Raw genomic sequence first — 20,145 nt, 5'->3', positions numbered from 1 at the left:
TTTGTTGTTGAGTTATAAGAGCTCTTCATATATTTTGGATATTAAACTCTTTTTTATTAATTAATTTATTTTAATTGGAGGCTAATTGCTTTACAACATTGTAGTGGCTTTTTGCCATCCACTGACATGAATCAGCCATGGTTCTTATCAGGTATATGATTTGTAAAACTTCTCTCCCATACTGTGGTTTGTCATTTCCACTTTCTTGACACTGACCTAGAAATACTAAAAGTATATTTTTTAGAAAGTCCAATTTATCTTTTTTTCTCCCCGCTTTGGTCCCTTGTGCTTTTGGTGTGTCATAAAACCATCATCTAACACAGGCACACAAAGACTTTACACTTAAGGTTTTTTCTAAAGATGGTGTAGATTTGTCTTACATTTAGATGTTTGATTCATTTAGAGTTAAGTTTGAGAGAGGAGCCCAATTTCAGTCATTTGCATGTGGATATCCAATTTTTCCTGCTTCTTCCAAATCCCTAGAGCAATCCCCTTGGGTTTTCATACCTGAGAGTCACAGAGAGTTAATAAATAACTGCACTTACCAAGGCTGTTGACATGAGGAGGTTGGAACCACAAGCTAAGAAGAAAACACTCACTGAGGACAGATAAGACTTAAAACTGAGAAGAGATCAGACTTCAGATGTCACGCTCAGATCCCATCATCCTCTAAATCACACTTGCACACATGCATGGAATCACAACTTTCACATCTCAAAAAAAAAAAAAAAATTACATTTGGCAACACAGTACCTGCACAAGCCTCCACACACCCTCCCACAGAGCCTCACACTCATATTTGACACGCACTACAGAGCTCAACCGCGGTGCGCTTCACTTGTCAATGCATGCCAGTCACACAGGTATGTTTTTGAATTGAAAATACTATGTTCTGAGAAAGAACTCCAAGTTCAGTGATTGAAGTTTATATCTTAGAAGGAGACCTCAAACACGTAGCAATCATAGTGACCCAGAAACAAGCCTGAGTGGGAAAAGTTGGAGACAATTCCCCCATTCCTCCCAGAGTGGTCCTCTGGCACAGTGTCTTTTTTCTATGACTTGCCCTGGAAAGCAATCTTGATTATACCTAATCCCTCTGGTCCTCCTATCTATACATGCTCACAAAGTAGCAGTTGCCTTATAATAACTATTTGAAATCTTCCTCTGTGGGCAAGAATAGACTGGGTAAAGAGAGGAAGAGAAGAGACTCTAGCTCCCTTGTTTGGTACCCAAGAGTCTTTCCTTTAGTGGCTGGGGCCATCGGTGAAATTCTCAAAGCAGATAAGACGGGTTTTCCATATTTATGTGACGCTTTGTAGTCCAGATAATGAATAACAGTATCATAGCAATGCAGACACTGGAGTGCCTTGAAAGAAAAAGATAGAAATTAAACTATTGGCTATATAAATGGACAGTTAAGTGAGGGAAAAACACCATACTTTGAATCAGCAGACCTAAGACTTAATTTCAGTTCGAACAGTAAGATATGTTATGATCTGAATTACGTCAGTTCATTTCTCTGAACTTGGGTTTCATTTTGTTAAGACAGAGATACAATTACTCTATTCTGTATCACTCCTATATGTGGCTATGGGACCAAGAGCTTGTGAAAAATGGGGAACACATTGCTTTTGGTGTACAAACTTAATAAGACTATATGCATTATTCTTCAATTAAAAATAAATAAATTTTAAAGAAAGACTATATGCTTTATTCTTCATCACCCATAAAGAAAGTAAGCCAGGTGTTTCCATTTCTAATTTATAAATACAAAAATTGAGTCTCAAAAAGGTTGTGGCACTTTTTAATGCTAAGTAGTGAATAGGCAGAAAAGCTGAGATGAGGATTCCAGAATTGTTGCTTTTATACACTGAGACTTCCCAGAGAAGGGGAGGGATTTTCTCAAGGTTAAGTAACACTCTTGTGACAAACTCAGAACTAATACTCAGGATTCCAGACCTTTTACAAAGGATCCTTTTAGGTACACAGTGTTATTGAGGGAAGTTGTATATAATACTGCCAGTCTACAACAGCCATGTATTCACTCATCCAGGATGTCTACTGTTGGTGAATTCTAGGACACTCCACTCCCTCCCTCAATCTGCTTCTCTCAGCACTTGGCATTCTGATCTGGCTGTTACATGCAACCATTAACTGGTGGAACTATAAGACTTTGGTCTGACTTTGCCAAGTTTGAAGTGCTGTCTTCCTAGATAGCATGTCGACGACACCTCTTGCTTTCTTCCACTGAACTCACACATGTACTCGAATAATGTAGATATTCAGTTATGGAGTATTGCATATATTCAGGCTGCCTACTCTCTTTATAGGCACTTCAGGTGAGACATAAAAATAAGTCATTTGGTGTGTATTTGGGCAGTTACCTTACAAACAGAGTAAGTAAGCAAAATATTGTAGCATTAAGGCAAGAAGTCAATACTATGTTGCTAAGATGTTACTAGGATTAAGTCTTTAGGTGAATATTGATCAAACTTTCTAGGTACAGACACAGTCATGTTGTCTGGATGTTGCAATTGCATAAAGATGCAGTCTCAGCTCAATAGGATTTTGGAAAGTGATGGATAAACAGAAATAGACAACTAAGGACTAAGTTAGAGAGGAAAAGCTTTTGGAAGGCAAAGAGACTTGCCCAGAGTTTAAAATTTAGAGAGAAGGAAAAGGAAAAAGTCTCCTTGGGCAAAGGGAATACTGATACTGTAAACTTTATAAAGAAGAGAGAGAGAGTAAATATTCCTGGATCATTGGGACAGAAAAACAACTGAATGATGTGCAGAATGTGGTAGGAGATAAGTCTAGAAGGGTTAGACAGGGCAAATGCTTAAATTCTTATCATGGCACTTGGGATATAGAACTCAAAGCGTGATTGATGAGTATGGGAATTAGCAGATGAAAAATTGATTTATGTTATAGAAGTTTTTAAGATTCTTAAGCAAGATATAACAATAAATATTTTTCTCAGCTTAAAAAAGTTGACTTCACAGAAAAGCCATCGTTTTATGTGAATGAACCAAATCTCTCATGTTGCAGGACAAGTGTACCATCACCCCTTGGACAGAGCCCTTTATTTGCCACAAAGAATGCCGGCACCCAACATCAGCGAAGACCATCTTCCAACCACTCTCTTCCTGACGGGCATCCCAGGGTTGGAGTGGGCTCATGTCTGGATTGCCATCCCCTTTTGTGCCATGTATCTGATAGCACTGGCTGGGAATTCCACCCTCATCCTGGTCATAGTGACAGACAGTGCCCTTCATGCACCCATGTACCTCTTTCTTGGCCTCCTCTCACTCACTGACCTGACTCTCAGCTCCACCACTGTGCCCAAAACGTTGGCTATTTTGTGGTTCCAAGCAGGTGAGATTTCCTTTGATGGGTGCCTGGCCCAAATGTTTTGTGTCCATTCTGTTTATGCTCTAGAGTCCTCGGTTCTTCTTGCCATGGCCTTTGATCGATACGTGGCTATCTGCAACCCACTGAGATACACAACCATCCTCAACCATGCCGTTATAGGTAGAATCGGCCTTGTGGGTATATTCAGGAGTATAGCTGTTGTCTCCCCCTTCATCTTCCTGTTGAGGCGACTGCCCTACTGTCAGCACCATGTCATGGCACACACATACTGTGAGCACATGGGCATTGCTCGGCTGGCCTGTGCCAACATCACTGTCAATATAGTCTATGGGCTAACTGTGGCCCTTCTGGCTGTGGGTCTGGATTCCGTCCTCATTGCTGTTTCCCATGGCTTTATTCTCCATGCTGTCTTTCGTCTTCCATCTCAAGATGCCAGGCGCAAGGCTCTGAGTACCTGTGGCTCCCACCTTGGGGTTATCCTGGTCTTCTACATCCCTGCCTTCTTCTCCTTCCTCACCCACCGCTTTGGCCAACACCGAGTCCCCAGGCACGTGCACATCTTTCTGGCTAATCTCTATGTGCTGGTGCCTCCCGTGCTCAACCCCATCATCTATGGGGCTCGGACCAAGGAGATTCGGAGTCGGCTTCCAAGACTGCCTCACTTGTGGAAGGTCTCAGTATGAGTGCTTGCAGCAGTTGGAGATGAGAATGAAAGGTAAATGGGAAGGATAATTATCCAGATACATGTACATAGATAAAGCCTATGATGTGAGAGAGATGGTGATATGGGAGGAAGCACTTTCTGAAGAATGATCAGATAAATGGGACATGTTAAGGATCACACTGAATATGCTCCTTGAGCAATTCTGAATTGCTCAGAACAAGGTAATAAGGTAGTTCCTGTGTCATCTCAGAAGGGACAGTAGCTTTCCAAAATGCTAGTCAGTTCTGTTCTGGAGTGGACACTGCATCTCATGGTGGGTTTTTCTATTGGGATGTTAAGTGAAAAAAAAAAAGAAAACCAAAGATGAAACATCTGGAGTGAATTTGAATCTGAACTCCAAAATTTTGGACAGTGGTTAAAAGCACAAGATCTGAAATCAGAGGGCCTGAGTTTGAATGCTCTCTCCATTATTGTTGGTTTTCTACTTTGAGCATGGTATTAAACATTTCTATGTCTATTTTGGTGAACTGTAAAGTTGGGACAATGATTAATTATAGCTAACTCTTGAATTATGGTGAGGATTAAGTAAATTACTGAATGTATGTACAAAATGTAGAACAGTGCCTGAAAATGCTCAATAAATAAATAAATGATTAAAAGCTTCTCTAAAAAGCTTCTGCACAGCAAAGAACATATGACAAAAAGATAGCCTACAAAATGAGAAGATATTTGCAAATCATATATCCAATAAGGGGTTAATATTGAAACTATATAAATAACTCATACAACTCAACAGCAGAAAAACAAACGACCATATTAAAAATGGACATGGGTTCTGAATGGGCATTTTTCCAAGGAAGAGATTAGATGGCCTACAGGTATACAAAAAGAGTTCAATGTCATTTAATTACTAGGGAAATGAAAGTTAGAAACACAATGAGATATTGCTCACACTCGTTAGGATGATTAATATAAAAAACGACAAGACACTATTACATATAAAATAGATAACTAATGAGGACCTGCTATGTACCACAGGGAACTCTGTTCAATACTCTGCAATGCTCTCTTTGGGAAAAGATTCTTAAAAAGAGTGGGTATATGTATTGTGTATGTATATATATAACAGATTCACTTTGCTCTACACATGAAACTAACACAAGATTGTAAATCAACTATATCTAAATAATTTTTTTTGAAAAAAACACTGATTCTGTTTTCCCAAGGCTCATAGAAAATCAAAAGAGATCAAATAAAACGAGAATATTTATCCTTAAAATTATTTTTACCTTTATAAAAAGCTTCAGGATGAATAAGGTAACAAGTTGTTAAAGCTAAAAACTAAAATAGACAAGATAAACATGGTGAGGATTCGGGAAAAGGGGGAACCCTGGGGCATTGTTCCTAAGAATGTATATTGGTGCAGTCACTATGGAACACAGTATGGAAATTCTTCAAAAACTTAAGAATAGGAAGGCCGTATGATCCAACTTTTCAAATTTGGGTATTTATCAAAAAATACAAAAACATTCATTTGAAAAGATATGTGTATGCTAGTCACTCAGTTGTGTCTGACTGTCTGAGACCCCACAGACTATACCCCACCAGGCTCCTCTGTCCACGGAATTCTCCAGGCAAGAATACTGGAGTGGTTTGCCATTCCCTTCTCCAGGGAATCTTCCTGACCCAGGGATCAAACCTGGGTCTCCCACATTACAGGCAGATTCTTTACTGTCTGAGTGACCAAAAGATATATAGTCCACTAAGTTCACTGCGGTATTATTTACAACAGCTGAGATATGGAAACTAAGTTCCGATAGACGGATGAATGGATAAAGATGGTGCAGTGTGTATGTAGACTGGAATACTACCAAGTCATAAAAAAAACATGATATATTTCCATTTGTGACAACATGGATGGACCTTGAGGGTATCATGCTAAGTGGAATAAGCCAAATGGAGAAAAATAAATACCATATGATTTCACTCACATGTGAAATACATAAATAAATAAAAACCAGAGAAGCAAACCAATAAAAAAAGAAACAAACACATATATAGAGAGAAAAGAGTAGTGGTTACCAAAGAGGAAAGCAACTGAGAAAGGTAGGCTGACAGATGGAAACTAAATTTTGATGTTGAGCAAGCTGTAGTGTAAACAGAAGTTGAAATATAATGTTGTACACATGAAACTTATATAGGTTATAAATCAATGATATCCTATTTTTTCCCAATTATTTTTATTAGTTGGAGGCTAATTACTTTACAATATTGTAGTGGTTTTTGTCATACACTGACATGAATCAACCATGAATTTACATGTGTTCCCCATCCTGAACCCCCCTCCCACCTTCCTCCCCATCCCATCCCTCTGGGTCATCCCAGTGCATCAGCCCCGAGCACTTGTCTCATGCGTCCAACCTGGACTGGTGATCTGTTTCACACTTGATAATATACATGTTTCGATGCTGTTCTCTCAGATCATCTCACCCTCACCTTCTCCTATAGAGTCCAAAAGTCTGTTCTATACTTCTGTGTCTCTTTTTCTGTCTTGCGTATAAGGGTATCGTTACCATCTTTCTAAATTCCATATATATGAGTTAGTATACTGTGTTAGTGTTTATCTTTCTGGCTTACTTCACTCTGTATAATGGGCTCCAGTTTTACCCATCTCATTAGAACTGATTCAGATGTATTCTTTTTAATGGCTGAGTAATATCTGTACCATAGCTTTCTTATCCATTCGTCTGCTGATGGGCATCTAGGTTGCTTCCATGTCCTGGCTATTATAAACAGTGCTGTGATGAACACTGGGCTACACGTGTCTCTTTCAGATCTGGTTTCCTCAGTGTGTATGCCCAGGAGTGGGTTTGCTAGGTCATATGGCAGTTCTATTTCCAGTTTTTTAAGGAATCTCCATGTTGTTCTGCATAGTGGCTGTACTAGTTTGCATTCCCACCAACAGTGTAAGAGGGTTCCCTTTTCTCCACACCCTCTCCAGCATTTATTGCTTATAGACTTTTGGATAGCAGCCATCCTGACTGGCGTGTAATGGTACCTCATTGAGGTTTTGATTTGCATTTCTCTGATCCTATTTTTTTTTTTAATTAATAACATTTTAAACATTTGAGGGCTTCCCTGGTAGCTCAGATGGTAGAGAATCCACCTGCAATGAAGGAGACCTGGGTTTGATCCCTGGGTTAGGAAGATTCTCTCAAGAAGGGAAAGGCTACCCACTATAGTATTCTGGTCTGGAGAGTTCCATGGACTGTATAGTCCATGGGGTTGCAAAGAGTCAGACATGACTGAGCAACGTGGCTAAACATTTGAGCCTAATGTTAAAGGAAGCAGAAATTCCAACACACATAAAAATTATTGTTACATGAATAAAAAAGTAATTATCATGAAATATTCAAGTAAAAATATATGTGGGAAAATGGAGCAGAGTCAAGGAAACAAAGCAGTATGTTAAATTCCTGACACTTAAGAAAAGCTTCTTTATTTACTTTGAAATAAATCATGGTGCGTTAACAATTTCTAGGGCATAAATAGTTTGTGCTGCTGCTGCTGCTAAGCCGCTTCAGTCGTGTCTGACTCTGTGTGACCCCACAGATGGCAGCCCACCAGGCTCCCCTATCCCTGGGATTCTCAAGATGAGAACACTGGAGTGGGTTGCCACTTCCTTCTCCAATGTATGAAAGTGAAAAGTGAAAGTGAAGTCGCTCAGTCGTGTCCGACTTTAAATGGTCATACGGGAGTCTTAAATGTCAGTATGCACAATATACTGAAAATTATGTCTATTTCTACCTTTTAAACTTTGAATGATAATTTTTAGTTGTCAAAGTTTTGAAGGAGGCATATAGCATTTTGAATATTCTTTTAGATACTCCAATGAAGACCACAGTTTGAAGTTATTCAAGAGAGGTCTATTAGAAGGAAAGTGAGTACAGTATTCTGAAGTTATGGAGGAGAGAATAATTAGTCTTGGAAGGGGCTGATGGAAGCGATGCTTGTGCAGGACATGATAGATGGTTGATGTCAAGGGATCTTAGGTGATCTACCCTCAGCACTGATGTCACTCCCTACCAGGACGGGCTTCATGGGCACATGACCTGGGTAATTACATAGCATCCATGCTCAGAATGGCCTCTGGCTTTCCTTACCATTCTGCTCTCATCATCATGAAATTCATGATAATTTTACCTTTGAACTTGTGTTTGTAAGTGAAATCTGATGGCACAGTGATGTGTGCGCAGGTCCACTACCATTACCTGCTGTCCTTTTCTCATGATTATCTCACCACGCTTCATAAGCACAGAATTCTGGTGTACCCACAAGAGAGGGAGTTCGAGGAGACACACAGAAATAAAGCAAAGAGAAGAGAATGAGAGGACGGGGGAGGGGGGGAGCAAGAAATTAGAAAGGAGGATAAAATATAATCCATCATACACTAGATGCTTAATATCCACTTTCTTTGAAAAGTCATGAAGGAAAATTTCCCTTTCTTACCTCAGTTACTTTATCTACCTTCCTTTTCTTTCTGTCTCTCAAAAGGTGCATCAAATCCCTAGAGGAGTCCTCTTTGGTTTCACACCTGAGCATCACGAAGAGAATCAATAAATAACCTTACTTATAAATCCCTGGATCAGAGGAGGTGGGAACACAGAGATGAGCTGAAGACATATACTGAGCCCAGACACTTAGCATCAGATAAAAGATCACACATCTCAGCCCAGATTGCACATTCAGAGCCCTTTGCTTCCTTACTGCTCCCACTTGCACCTGCACAGAAACAGCTTTTATACCCTTAAGTAACATTTTGTATTCACATACACACCTCCTTCACAACCTGGCATCCTATCCATACAGCCTCACACTCACATAGTACACACGCTCATAGAATTCAAACTCAGTGTGGTCTACCTGCAAATGCACACCTACCACACAGTTCTTGAAATCAGATTGCCCGATGTCTGTGTGTAGCAGAAAGACACAGAGTATAATTATTGAGGTCTTATCAGAGAAAGGAACCTCAAAGAACCAGATCCTGGGACAATCTGGGAAGGATGCTCGCACTATGGGCTAGAGTGAAGCTCCAGTCCAATATTCTTATCCCATTGTTTCCCAAGGAGGAAAAATCCAGCTGAATTTTTACCTCAATCTTTTTCATCCTCAGACCCACAGATGGACACAGAGTAGTGGCTGTCTTACTGTAACCACTTGATATCTTCCTTAGGGGGCCATTAATAAGCTGGGAAGAAAGGAGGAAGGAAGACGGTAGTGATTCCAGTCCTCTGCCCTCCACCATCCAAGCTTCTCTCCCCTGGCGTCTCAGTCCTGTGTACGGAGCCCAAGAGCAGCTGGTGTCTTCGGTGGAAGCCTCTACATAAATAGGGTGGGCTTCCTAATTCTCTTTATCACTTTGGAATTCAGATAAGTAATAAACTGATTGCAGGGTTTTGAATTATTGACATAGTGCCTTGATCAAAAAACATAGGAATTCAGATATTGTTCACATTAATGGACATTTGGGTGAAGTAAAAGCTTGCAACTCTGAATCAGAACACATAAAATCTAATTTTAGTTTTGCAATTAACATGCTTTGTAATCTGGACTACATATATTCACCTCTCTGGACTTGGTCTCCCCAGTGATAAGGGGTTCAAATGATTAGTATAGTCTATTATCTTTGTAGTATACTGAAAGTGTTTGTTAAAGAAACAAAGAAAGGAAGGAAGGAAGAGAAGATTATTTGGGATGTCCAAATTTTTAATCACATAAATACTATTTTAAGCTCTACCACAAAATCTTGTGAAGCTGGTAGATCAAGTGATGCCATTTCCAATTTAGAGACAAAAAACTGAAGGCAAAAAGTGTGGCATTTTTTCCAATGCAGCAACATGAAGAGATAGAAAAGAGAGAATGACTGCAGAGCCATTGCTCTTTCCAAATGAAGACTGGCTGGGAGAGAGAGAGATTTGTTTCCACTCACACATCAACTTTGTTACAGAAGCAGGGTTAAAATTCAAGCTTCTCCAAATTCTACACAGATTTAAGGACAGAATACAGTCAACACTTAAATAACAGGGTTTGAACTGTGCAGATTCACTTATGAGTGGATTTTTCAATAGTAAATACTACAGTACTACTTACTGATCAGTGGTTGATTGAATCCATGAATGCCAAATAGTGGATATGATGAGCCACTTTACGAGAAACCTCTTATATGGAGGGCAGGTAATAAATTATATAAGAATCTTCAGCTGCCCAGATGATTGGCATCCATAACACCCTCATTGTTCAAGGGTCAACAGTATGCTGTCAAGGAACAGTGTCTGTAAATACTCGCTAGCCTTCAACAGCCAGAAACAGATCCTCTTTCCGGGATATCTTCACTGTTAGCAAACTTGGGACCACAGATTTTATCCCTTAGTCAGCCTCTGTGAGTACTTGGTATTCTGATCTGGCCAGAATATCCAGACATTACACTGGTGGGCATGATGGACTTTGCCTGGCTTTGCCATAGTAGGGAGTGCTGTCTCGCCAACTAGCGTGTTAATGTATATTTTGCTATCTTCTATTATGCTTCTTGAATATTCAAATTGCTGTACATATTCGATCATGAGATATATAAGCATATTCATAATTTCCTATATTTTTTCTAGGCATTTCAAGTGAGATATACAAAGAGATTCTTTGGGTATATATCTGGGAAGGTGCATTACAAGCACACACACAAAAAAACAACTGAACACATTATTATATCATTAAGTTAAAAAAGCAATGCAATGTTACTAAGTTGTCAAAACTGAGGCTTAATGAACAGTGACCAAAATGACTAGATACACTGTCACAGTCAGTGTGGAAGATACCATAGCAAAGACAGACTCTCACTCTATGGAATTTTGTTAGCAGAAGAATGGAAAAAAGAATGAGACAGCTATGGACATAAAAAATAGAAGGGTGTCAGGAAGACAGGGAAACTTTCACTGAAATTTAAAAAACATAGAAAAAAGGAAAATAAAGAAGTCTCTGTAGGCATGGGAAAAGGACATGGGTGAAAGAAAACAAGGGCTATCCCTACATGTGGGTTGACTAAATGTTCATAAATGATGTGTAGGAGACAACCCCTGAAGCATCAGGTTGAACAGATGCTTAAATACTTAGCTTGCTGCTTGGGATATAGAATTCAAAATATGACTGATGAGTATAGGAATCAGCAGAAGAAGGGGAAGCAGATAATATGTAGAGGAGTATTTTAAGATTCTTAAGCAAGTTAATAACAAATATTTTTCTCAGCCTAAGAAAGACGACTTCACAGAAAGGTCATCATTTTATGTGAATGAACCAAATCTCTCATGCTGCAGGATAATAGGTGTACCATCACCCCTTTTAATTGCCAAGCAGAATGCCAGCTTCCAACATCAGTGATAAAGACCTCCCAGACACTCTCTTCCTGACGGGCATCCCAGGGCTGGAGTGGGCTCATGTCTGGATTGCCATCCCCTTTTGTGCCATGTATCTGGTAGCACTGGCTGGGAACACCACCCTCATCCTGGTCATAGTGACAGACAGTGCCCTTCATGCGCCCATGTACCTCTTCCTTGGCCTCCTCTCACTCACTGACCTTGCTCTCAGCTCCACCACTGTGCCAAAAATGCTGGCCATTTTGTGGTTCCAAGCAGGTGAGATTTCCTTTGATGGGTGCCTGGCCCAGATGTTTTGTGTCCATTCTATTTATGCCCTAGAGTCCTCGGTTCTTCTTGCCATGGCCTTTGATCGATACGTGGCTATCTGCAACCCACTGAGATACACAACCATCCTCAACCATGCTGTCATTGGCAGAATCGGCCTTGTTGGGATACTTCGTAGTGTGGCCATTGTCTCCCCCTTCATCTTCCTGTTGAGGCGACTGCCCTACTGTCAGCACCATGTCATGGCACACACATACTGTGAGCACATGGGCATTGCTCGGCTGGCCTGTGCCAACATCACTGTCAATATAGTCTATGGGCTAACTGTGGCTCTTCTGGCCATGGGTCTGGATTCTATTCTCATTTCTATCTCCTATGGCTTCATCCTCCATGCTGTCTTTCACCTTCCATCCCGTGATGCTCAGTACAAGGCTCTGAGTACCTGTGGCTCCCACCTTGGGGTCATCCTGGTCTTCTACATCCCTGCCTTCTTCTCCTTCCTCACCCACCGTTTTGGCCAACACCGAGTCCCCAGGCACGTGCACATCTTTCTGGCTAATCTCTATGTGCTGGTGCCTCCCGTGCTCAACCCCATCATCTATGGGGCTCGGACCAAGGAGATTCGGAGTCGGCTTCCAAGACTGCTTCACTTGGGGAAAATTTCAATATGAATTCTGAGCAGAGATCAGAAATGAGGGGGAAAAAGTATGTATGATGGCTATCTGAATGCATTTTCCTGGATGGAGACCTCTGATATAAGTGGAATGTGTTTCCATTGGAGGAAGCCTTGGAAGGCTAAGGAGAGGTGGATGAACTGAAGTTATTGATAATCACATTGAAGATACCTTACTTCTGAGGCTCCTTGAGCAATTATGAATAACCCAGAAAGGTAATAATACTTTTACTTTTAGAAGAAGCTTTTAAATAGTGAAAATCATAAACCTCATTGGCTATGATACTGCTACTGCACAAAACTCCTAATATTTCTACTTTTGCTTCAAATGCTTCTGTGGTTTAATATCTGTCTATTATTACTAGAAAGCAAAGCAGTTCCTGTTCTTAAAAAGCATCTAAGTCCCACGGTGGGACTATCTTCTGTGAGTCCAAGTAGAAAATGACAAGAACATTTAAAGTATATCTAATCCAAATCCAAGAAATTTGGGCAGTGATTACATGGTCTAAAGTCAGAGTATCTGACTTATATACAATGGAATAATACTCAGCCATAAAAAAGTGTGAAATAATGCCATTTGCAGCAACATGGATGGATGTGGAGATTATCATATTAAGTGAAGTAAGTCACACAGAGAAAGACAGATATTATATAATATCACTTGTATGCAGAATCTTAAAACTTTATACAAATGAACGTATCTACAAAGAGAAATAGACTCACAGACTTAGAGAATAAACTTATGGCTACCAGAGGAGACAGATTGGAGGTGGCAATAGATAGGAGTTTGGGATCGACATATATACACTGCTCTTTTTAAATAGATAATCAACAGGGACCTACTGTATAACACAGGGAACTCTGCTCAATATTCTTTAGTAACCTAAATGGGAAAAGAATTTGAAAAAGAATGGAAAGAATAAAAATTAAATTCTTTGAACGTGAAAAAAAAAAATGCTTGTGCCACTTTGCCATATACCTGAAATATTGTAAATCAAGTGTACTTTGATTTTTAAAAAATGCGTGTGCATACACACACAAAAAAATAAATAAATTACATTAGAATACCTGGGTTTACATCCTCCTTCTCCACTTACTAGTTTTGTGACCTTTGAGCATGCTGCTAAATCTCTGTGCCTCAGTTTGGGCAACGATTAAGTGGAGAATAATGTTAACATCTACCTGATAGCTCAGTTGGAAAAGAATCCACCTGCAGTGCAGGAGACCCCAGTTTGATTCCCGGGTCAGGAAGATCCGCTGGAGAAGGGATAGGCTCCCCACTCCAGTATTCTTGGGTTTCCCTTGTGGCTCAGCTGGTAAAGAATCTGCCTGCAATGCTGGAGACCTGGGTTCAATCCCTGGGTTGGGAAGATCCTCTGGAGAAGGGAAAGGCTACCCACTCTAGTATTCTGGCCTGGAGAATTCCATGGACTGTATAGTCCATGGGATCACAAAGAGTTGGACATGACTGAGGGACTTTCACTTCACTTCACTTCAATGTTGCAGTGAGGAATAGAGAAATCAATGAATGTTGAAAAGTTAAGACAGTGTCTAACATGTAAAATGCTCACTAAATAAATATGAGAAAACTATGCAATCTCTCTAATATTGCAAGCTACATAGTTAGGACTTTTTATATCACTTCTCAGGCTTACTGTGATAATTATACTATATAACTATATTAAAATGTTTAGGCAGTGCTTGAGATACGAATAGTGATCATTAAACTGTATTTTCTGCAAAATCAGCAGCTCAGTAGAATGGGAACTGGATGCTTTTGACTTCAGTGGAATCCAAGAAATTGAGTGAATTGTATAAGGTATATCTGCTCCAGTGGCAGTGATCTGGAGCTTCATTCCTGTCTACTTCTGTTATCCAATGTTGCATAGCCCCTGTAGACTTTTTTTTTATATATAAACAGTCAAGTTGGAAGATATCTGGCTATATATTATTCTCCACATAGAGCAGATAGAAGTAAACAGCAGGGAGATAGACACATCTTAATTCTTTAATCACTACACTTTTATTCTTGGATTATATTCTCTCACTTCTATATCTACATACTTTTAAATAAGTTCAACATATATCTCTTACTTTTTCCTCAGCTCCCTTCTGTAGCTGACCCACTCCAGCCTTCTGCATCATTCCTTTGATATATCTGTCTTTCTTTGCTCAACCCTTTGTCTTGTCTCTAGTGATCCTTCTAAAGAAGTTACTCCACAGACCACAACTCTGATCCACTGATTTTACCAGCCATAAGATTCCACACTCTGGGCAGAAACTTAAGTCTTTCCATCGCCCTGATTAAAGTGATACAAATGAAATTATTTACAAAATAGAAATAGACTCATAGACTTTGAAGACAAACTTATGGCTGCTAAAGGAGAAATGTGGCAGGGAGGGATAAATTAGGAGTTTAGGACTGATATATACACTCTACTATATATATAAACAGATAATCAACAAGGATCTCCTATATAGCCCAGGGAACTCTACTCAATACTCTGTAATAACCTATTTGGGAAAAGAATCTGAAAGTAATGGATGTATGTTTATGTATAACTGAATCACTTGCTGTGGACCTGAAACTAACATAACATTGCAAATCAACTATGCTCCAATATAAAATAAAAATTAATATTAATTTAAAAATAATAAAATACATTCAAGCCTTTCCAATCTGACCAGATCTTTTTTCTCTTAATGGTCACTCTGAATCCCACACTCTCATCATCTGACTCTATGCTGTGCACAGAATAAGGATGCTGAAATCTGGAAAATCAGCTTAGAATTTCAACCACAGGTGTGTGGGAAGTCACTTTACCCCTTGGAGTCTGTTTCTCTAGCTTTAAAATGAAAATAGTTTTCATATCTTTCAGGAATTTCAAAGGAATAGCTATACTCTCTCAAAAGTGAATGGCATCTCATTCTGACAGAGTGGTTGCTAGTTTTATTTTTATCCCCCAACTCCCTGGGTTTTGAGTACTCCCTCAAGTACTCTACATTAAAAGAAATCCGAGGAGTAACTTCTGAAATTCTCAAATTTTACTCCCAGTGAAAGCTAACACTGACATTTAAGTCCTTAACTGTATTATATTAAGCAATACAGTCAATAATTTTAGTTTCATTTTCTAGAAAAACTGAAAAGTCAGTTTATCTTAATTTGTGGTTTTCAATTTTCTTTACATTTCTGTGTGTGAATAGAGGTCTGTGTGTTGGCTGTGTGTCTCTGATTGAAATTGTGTGTGATTTTGTGATACACATCTACAACTGGTAGACATCCAATCAATAGTTGGTACTGAGCACAGATCACTTATCTCTGTGCCTCTAATTCTCATGTCTGACTGAAAATTTATGCTTAGGGCTATCATGCTTATTTTCTACTGTATTATGATGGTAGGACTATGTGATATCCTCCATGTGTTCTAGTCTGACTTTAGGATTCAACTATACATCTCATGAACTTTATTTTTCCTTGTGTTATTCTGGGGATTGATATATGCTTATGTGAACATTGTGGGAATTGATCCACCCATTCTGCCCACCATCCTTCCTCCTTCCCTAAATCTTTAATCTCACTCCAACACTGATATTACAGAAAGGAGGAATTGTTTTAGCAAAGACCCTCCATCCAACCCTCTTCTCCAGTTGTGGCTTTTTCAGGAGCATCTCACCTCCCCGTGTTTTACCTACAGAAATAATATGAGATGCAAGGACCACACACTTGTTAATAGTTGGGTACATGAGTTTGAGTAAACTCCAGGAGTTGGTGATGGACAGGGAGGCCTGGCATGCTGCGATTCACGGGGTTGCAAAGAGTCGGACAAGACTGAGCGACTGAACTGAACTGACTGACAGGGATCTAGCTATGGCCTTTACTCTGGGCTGATGTCTTGTGGATGTAGCACAGGACTGTTCTCCATAGTCTCCTATCTCTGACCAAAGTTCAGCTTTCACAGACAATATGTAACAGATGGAGGATTCTGCAGCCCTGGGTGCAAACTCTACTCCTGGAAGTTCTTTTAGGCTTTTAGGCATTTGTTGGCGGGGCGGGGGGGGGGGGGGGGGGGCGGGTGGGCGTGGAATCTGTTGTTTTAATAGTATTCTAATGATAGAATGCAACAGTTCCTAGAGGGAGAAATTAATTTATAGAAACCAGCAGCTGCTACCAGCCTGGAGGTAGCAAGGTCCAGCTCCCAGGAGAACTGCCAACATTACTATTAAGGCCTGTCATTCCATTGAGGTGGATAGCAAAGGAGAAGCCCTAACTGAAAGGCAAGTTAAACAACTTTTCTGCAATATCAGGAGACGACCTCAAGACAGAGAAACACTGTCAAAGAATAGGTGGCTTTCAGAGTCTGTGAAGAAACCCATGGCTTCCCAGGAGAGCAAACGTCAGGATTCCTTCAGAGTCACCACAGAATTGGAATTGTGGTGATGATAGTAATATTGGTGGAAAACTGCATTGCCCATTGAACAGGAGTAGATACTAAAAAGAACTCAGGATTTCCCCCTACTCTGAGGTTACAGTTATGAGAATAGGCGAAGCCCAGACCCAGATCCATCCCTCCCTCAAACAACATTCTCTTAGCCCACCTGCTCCAAAATTGACACAACACACAAGATCCATGCAATCCTTTTTAATGTAGAACAGGCTTGGGAGGTGAGGGGAGGCTGTATAATATGCACGTGATCTGAGGAGGAGAAATTCCCAAAATAAGCTACTCCCCCTCCCTCTCTTTCCCTTTCCTTTCCCCCCACCTCTCCATGGGATGGTGCATTGGCGCATCAGCTGGAGGCACCTAGGCCTCCGGTTTCCCCAGAAGCCTCTCAATGGCAGCACAAATGTCTCCTCCTGTGGCCATGAGGGCCTGAAGACTGGCATCGCGATTAGCAAAGCCCATGGCCTCCAGATGCTCCAGTTCTTGCGGGTAGCGGTCTTCAGCGAGGGGACATGAGGACGATGAGGACTGGGTAAACTGAGGGCAGGCATTGGCCAGAGCATGGAGGAGCTGAAGAACAGCCAGGGTGGGCTGCCCAGGGTCTGCTCTGTGACCCTGTCCTCTGCCCCTAGTTTCAGAAACTCCTCTGGCCCCGTGTGGTCTACCTGGACACCATAAACACGGTCCCAAACCAGGTACCTCCCTGGACAGTACCTGCAGGCCCTTATCTATCTGGATCAATGCCTGCAGTGCCCGGGGGTTGGTGAGAATGGGAAGGAGTGGCATGTGATGTCGCAGGGGGCTGCCTGTTGCCAGCTGGTGTAGCAGAGCTGGATTCTGCTGCAGGACATGTAAGGCTCTGCGCAAGACAGAGGTTGATGGTCTTAGCTGACTCGCTGGAGTGGCTTTCCCGATGGGCTGCTGGCTCTCCTGGGAGGGAAGATCCTGGCCTGAGTATAAGTCTGATAGTCCAGTCCTACAGACTGCATTGGGCTGGTTTGAAATTACACTCCTGGCTTGAACAGCTGCTCCTGCAATGACTTCCTGTGCCAATGGCCTGGTAGGTGCAGAAACTGTGGGTGCCGTGGTGGTGATGTTAGTACAACTTTGAGGATTGATGCCCCCTCTGCCAGGCTCTGAATCTGGGCTGTGGTCTTCGGAGGCAACCAGAGGGGCCAGAGTGGACAGCATGAGATGCTGGATATCAGAGCAGACCGGACGCATAGCATTGTCACCACCTGGCACTGCCTTCAAGGCTTCCAGCCCCCGCTTGTCCACCTGCAGGAGTTCCTGTTGCCGGGCTGGGGTCTGCAAGTTTTCCAGAGCCTTAAGAGCTGGCTCAGGTTTCGGTACTGGCCTTGAGGATTCAGGAACATAGCTGGCATTGGCTGGTTTCTCACTCGCCAGACCTTGAACCACAGGCTCTTCCAGTGATGGCCCCATGGACTCAGGCACAACCATGAGGAGTTGAGCCAGCTGGCCAAAGAAGTCAGCTAATTCAGGAGAGGTCCGGGCCAGCTGGCCCAGCCTGGCTAGCATCCTAGCACTCTTTGAGGTGGATGGATCTGGACGATGGGTGCAGTGGCCAGCAGGGCTGGGCAGAGTGCTGGGGCCAGGCAGAATGCCTTTCCCATGGCTCCTCACCATCAGGTGGACTGTGGTGCCATCAAGGATGCCTCGCTGGCTCAGTATGTCTTGATCCCGGAGGATCTTTCCAGTGAAGATGAGCACTAGTCGGTCAGTATCACAGTGAAGGCGTTTGGAGATCTGCTTCTTAAAGTCGCGGATGCTGCTATTTTCTGCCAGCATGAATTCCTGGCTGTCTTGTGGGGTCTTGACAGACACTCTGATGATACGTGATGGTGGCTCCCGACCAGACACCAGCCGACTGTCCCCTGCTTCTTCCCTAGCCCTTGACATATTTCCTCGAGAGCAGAATTCAGGGCCCCCTGCGGACCTTAAGAAATCTAGATGTAGCACTGAGCACGCCTGAGCGCAGGGACCAGTAGGTGGCCCGTGATGTCCTCTCACCCAAGTCCTGTGGGCACCACCTCCAAGTGTAGTCCCGGTGGCAGCTGCCCTCTCCGGAGCCAGCCTCAGGGCAGATGATGTCAGCAATGAGGTCACAGTTGGGAGGTAGACCTGAATGGGGGAAGGGTGGTAGTCTCTACCACCTGTCAAAAGTTGACTTCCTATCAGATTTGATCTAAAAAACAGTAGAAAAAATTTAAATGTTCCTGTCTAAAAACAGGACTTCCCAGGTGGCACAAGTGGTAAAGAACCTTCCTGTCAATGCAGGAGACATAAGAGATGTGCGTTCCATCCCTGGGTGGGGAAGATCCCCTGGAGGAGGAAAAGGCAACCCACACCAGTATTCTTGCCTGGAAAAATCCCATGGACCGAAGAGCCTGGAGGGCTACGGTCCATAGGGTTGGAAAGAGTCAAACACAGCTGAAGCGACTTAGCATGCAGCACGTCTAAAAACATATTTTGTGCCAACCTATCTCACTATTGAAAATCATACACCTGGAGTTGGATAGATGAATAAAGCTCAGCCAAAAAGGTACTAGTCTAATTACTAACTTAGGAAGTCCTAGTTACCTGTCTTGTACTAGGGCTTCCCAGGTAGCACAGTAGTAAAGAATTCACCTGCCAATACTGGAGACAAAAGAGATGCGGCTTCAGTCCCTGAGTCAGGAAGATATCCGGGAATAGGAAATGACAACCCACAAACCACTGTTCTTGCCTGGAAAATCCCCGGGACAGAGGAGCCTGATGGACTACATAGTCCACGGGGTTGTAAAGAGTTGGACAAGACTCAGCATACATGCACACGTGCACACACACACACACACACACACACACACACATACACACACATATCTTCTACTAAGTCACTATATACTACCTATGCCCTAGGCAGGCATAAAGTTTCTGTTTCTATATGAAGAGACTCAAAATATGTATAATTAATCCACCCAGCCTCAAAGGGGTCTTGAGGCAGCTTTCATCTCTGAGGCTCCCCAGGCTGGGTAACCCATCTATTACACATGATTTTAAGTAAGACGGCATAATATTTGCAAAGAACTTGGAAATGCAGTTGTTCCCAGAGAGATAAACTATGATCTCAACTCCCAGAGGGTCAGAGCTAAAACAAGAGAAATTAATGAAAAAGTAATGATTTGACTTTAGGTCTTTTTTACTTCAGTTCATTTCATTTCAGTTCAGTCACTCAGTCGTGTCCAACTCTTTGTGACCGCACGGACTGCAGCACGCCAGGCCTCCCTGTCCGTCACCAAC

General features: G+C 41.8%; 3 protein-coding genes across 3 annotated transcripts; 2 read left to right on the top strand and 1 right to left on the bottom strand.

Annotated features, from left to right (window-relative positions):
- The first annotated feature begins 3,086 nt into the window (after positions 1-3,086).
- On the top strand, positions 3,087-4,055 carry LOC122695670 (olfactory receptor 52D1-like). The gene has a single exon (XM_043905785.1). The coding sequence runs from the start codon at positions 3,099-3,101 to the stop codon at positions 4,053-4,055; it is 957 nt and encodes a 318-aa protein (XP_043761720.1). The 5' UTR covers positions 3,087-3,098.
- Positions 4,056-11,424: 7,369 nt separating this feature from the next.
- Positions 11,425-12,471, top strand: LOC122695659 (olfactory receptor 52D1). Its single transcript, XM_043905782.1, has one exon. It carries the CDS (start codon positions 11,445-11,447, stop codon positions 12,399-12,401), a length of 957 nt encoding a protein of 318 aa, XP_043761717.1. The 5' UTR covers positions 11,425-11,444; the 3' UTR covers positions 12,402-12,471.
- A 4,734-nt stretch (positions 12,472-17,205) lies between these two features.
- On the bottom strand, positions 17,206-18,908 carry LOC122698308 (ubiquilin-1-like). Its single transcript, XM_043909189.1, has one exon. It carries the CDS (start codon positions 18,763-18,765, stop codon positions 17,206-17,208), a length of 1,560 nt encoding a protein of 519 aa, XP_043765124.1. The 5' UTR covers positions 18,766-18,908.
- Between the last annotated feature and the right edge of the window lie 1,237 nt (positions 18,909-20,145).

This window comes from Cervus elaphus, chromosome 1 (genome assembly GCF_910594005.1).
Source record: "Cervus elaphus chromosome 1, mCerEla1.1, whole genome shotgun sequence".
Taxonomy (NCBI): Eukaryota; Metazoa; Chordata; class Mammalia; order Artiodactyla; family Cervidae; genus Cervus; species Cervus elaphus.
This window is presented reverse-complemented; position numbering and strand designations above follow the sequence as displayed.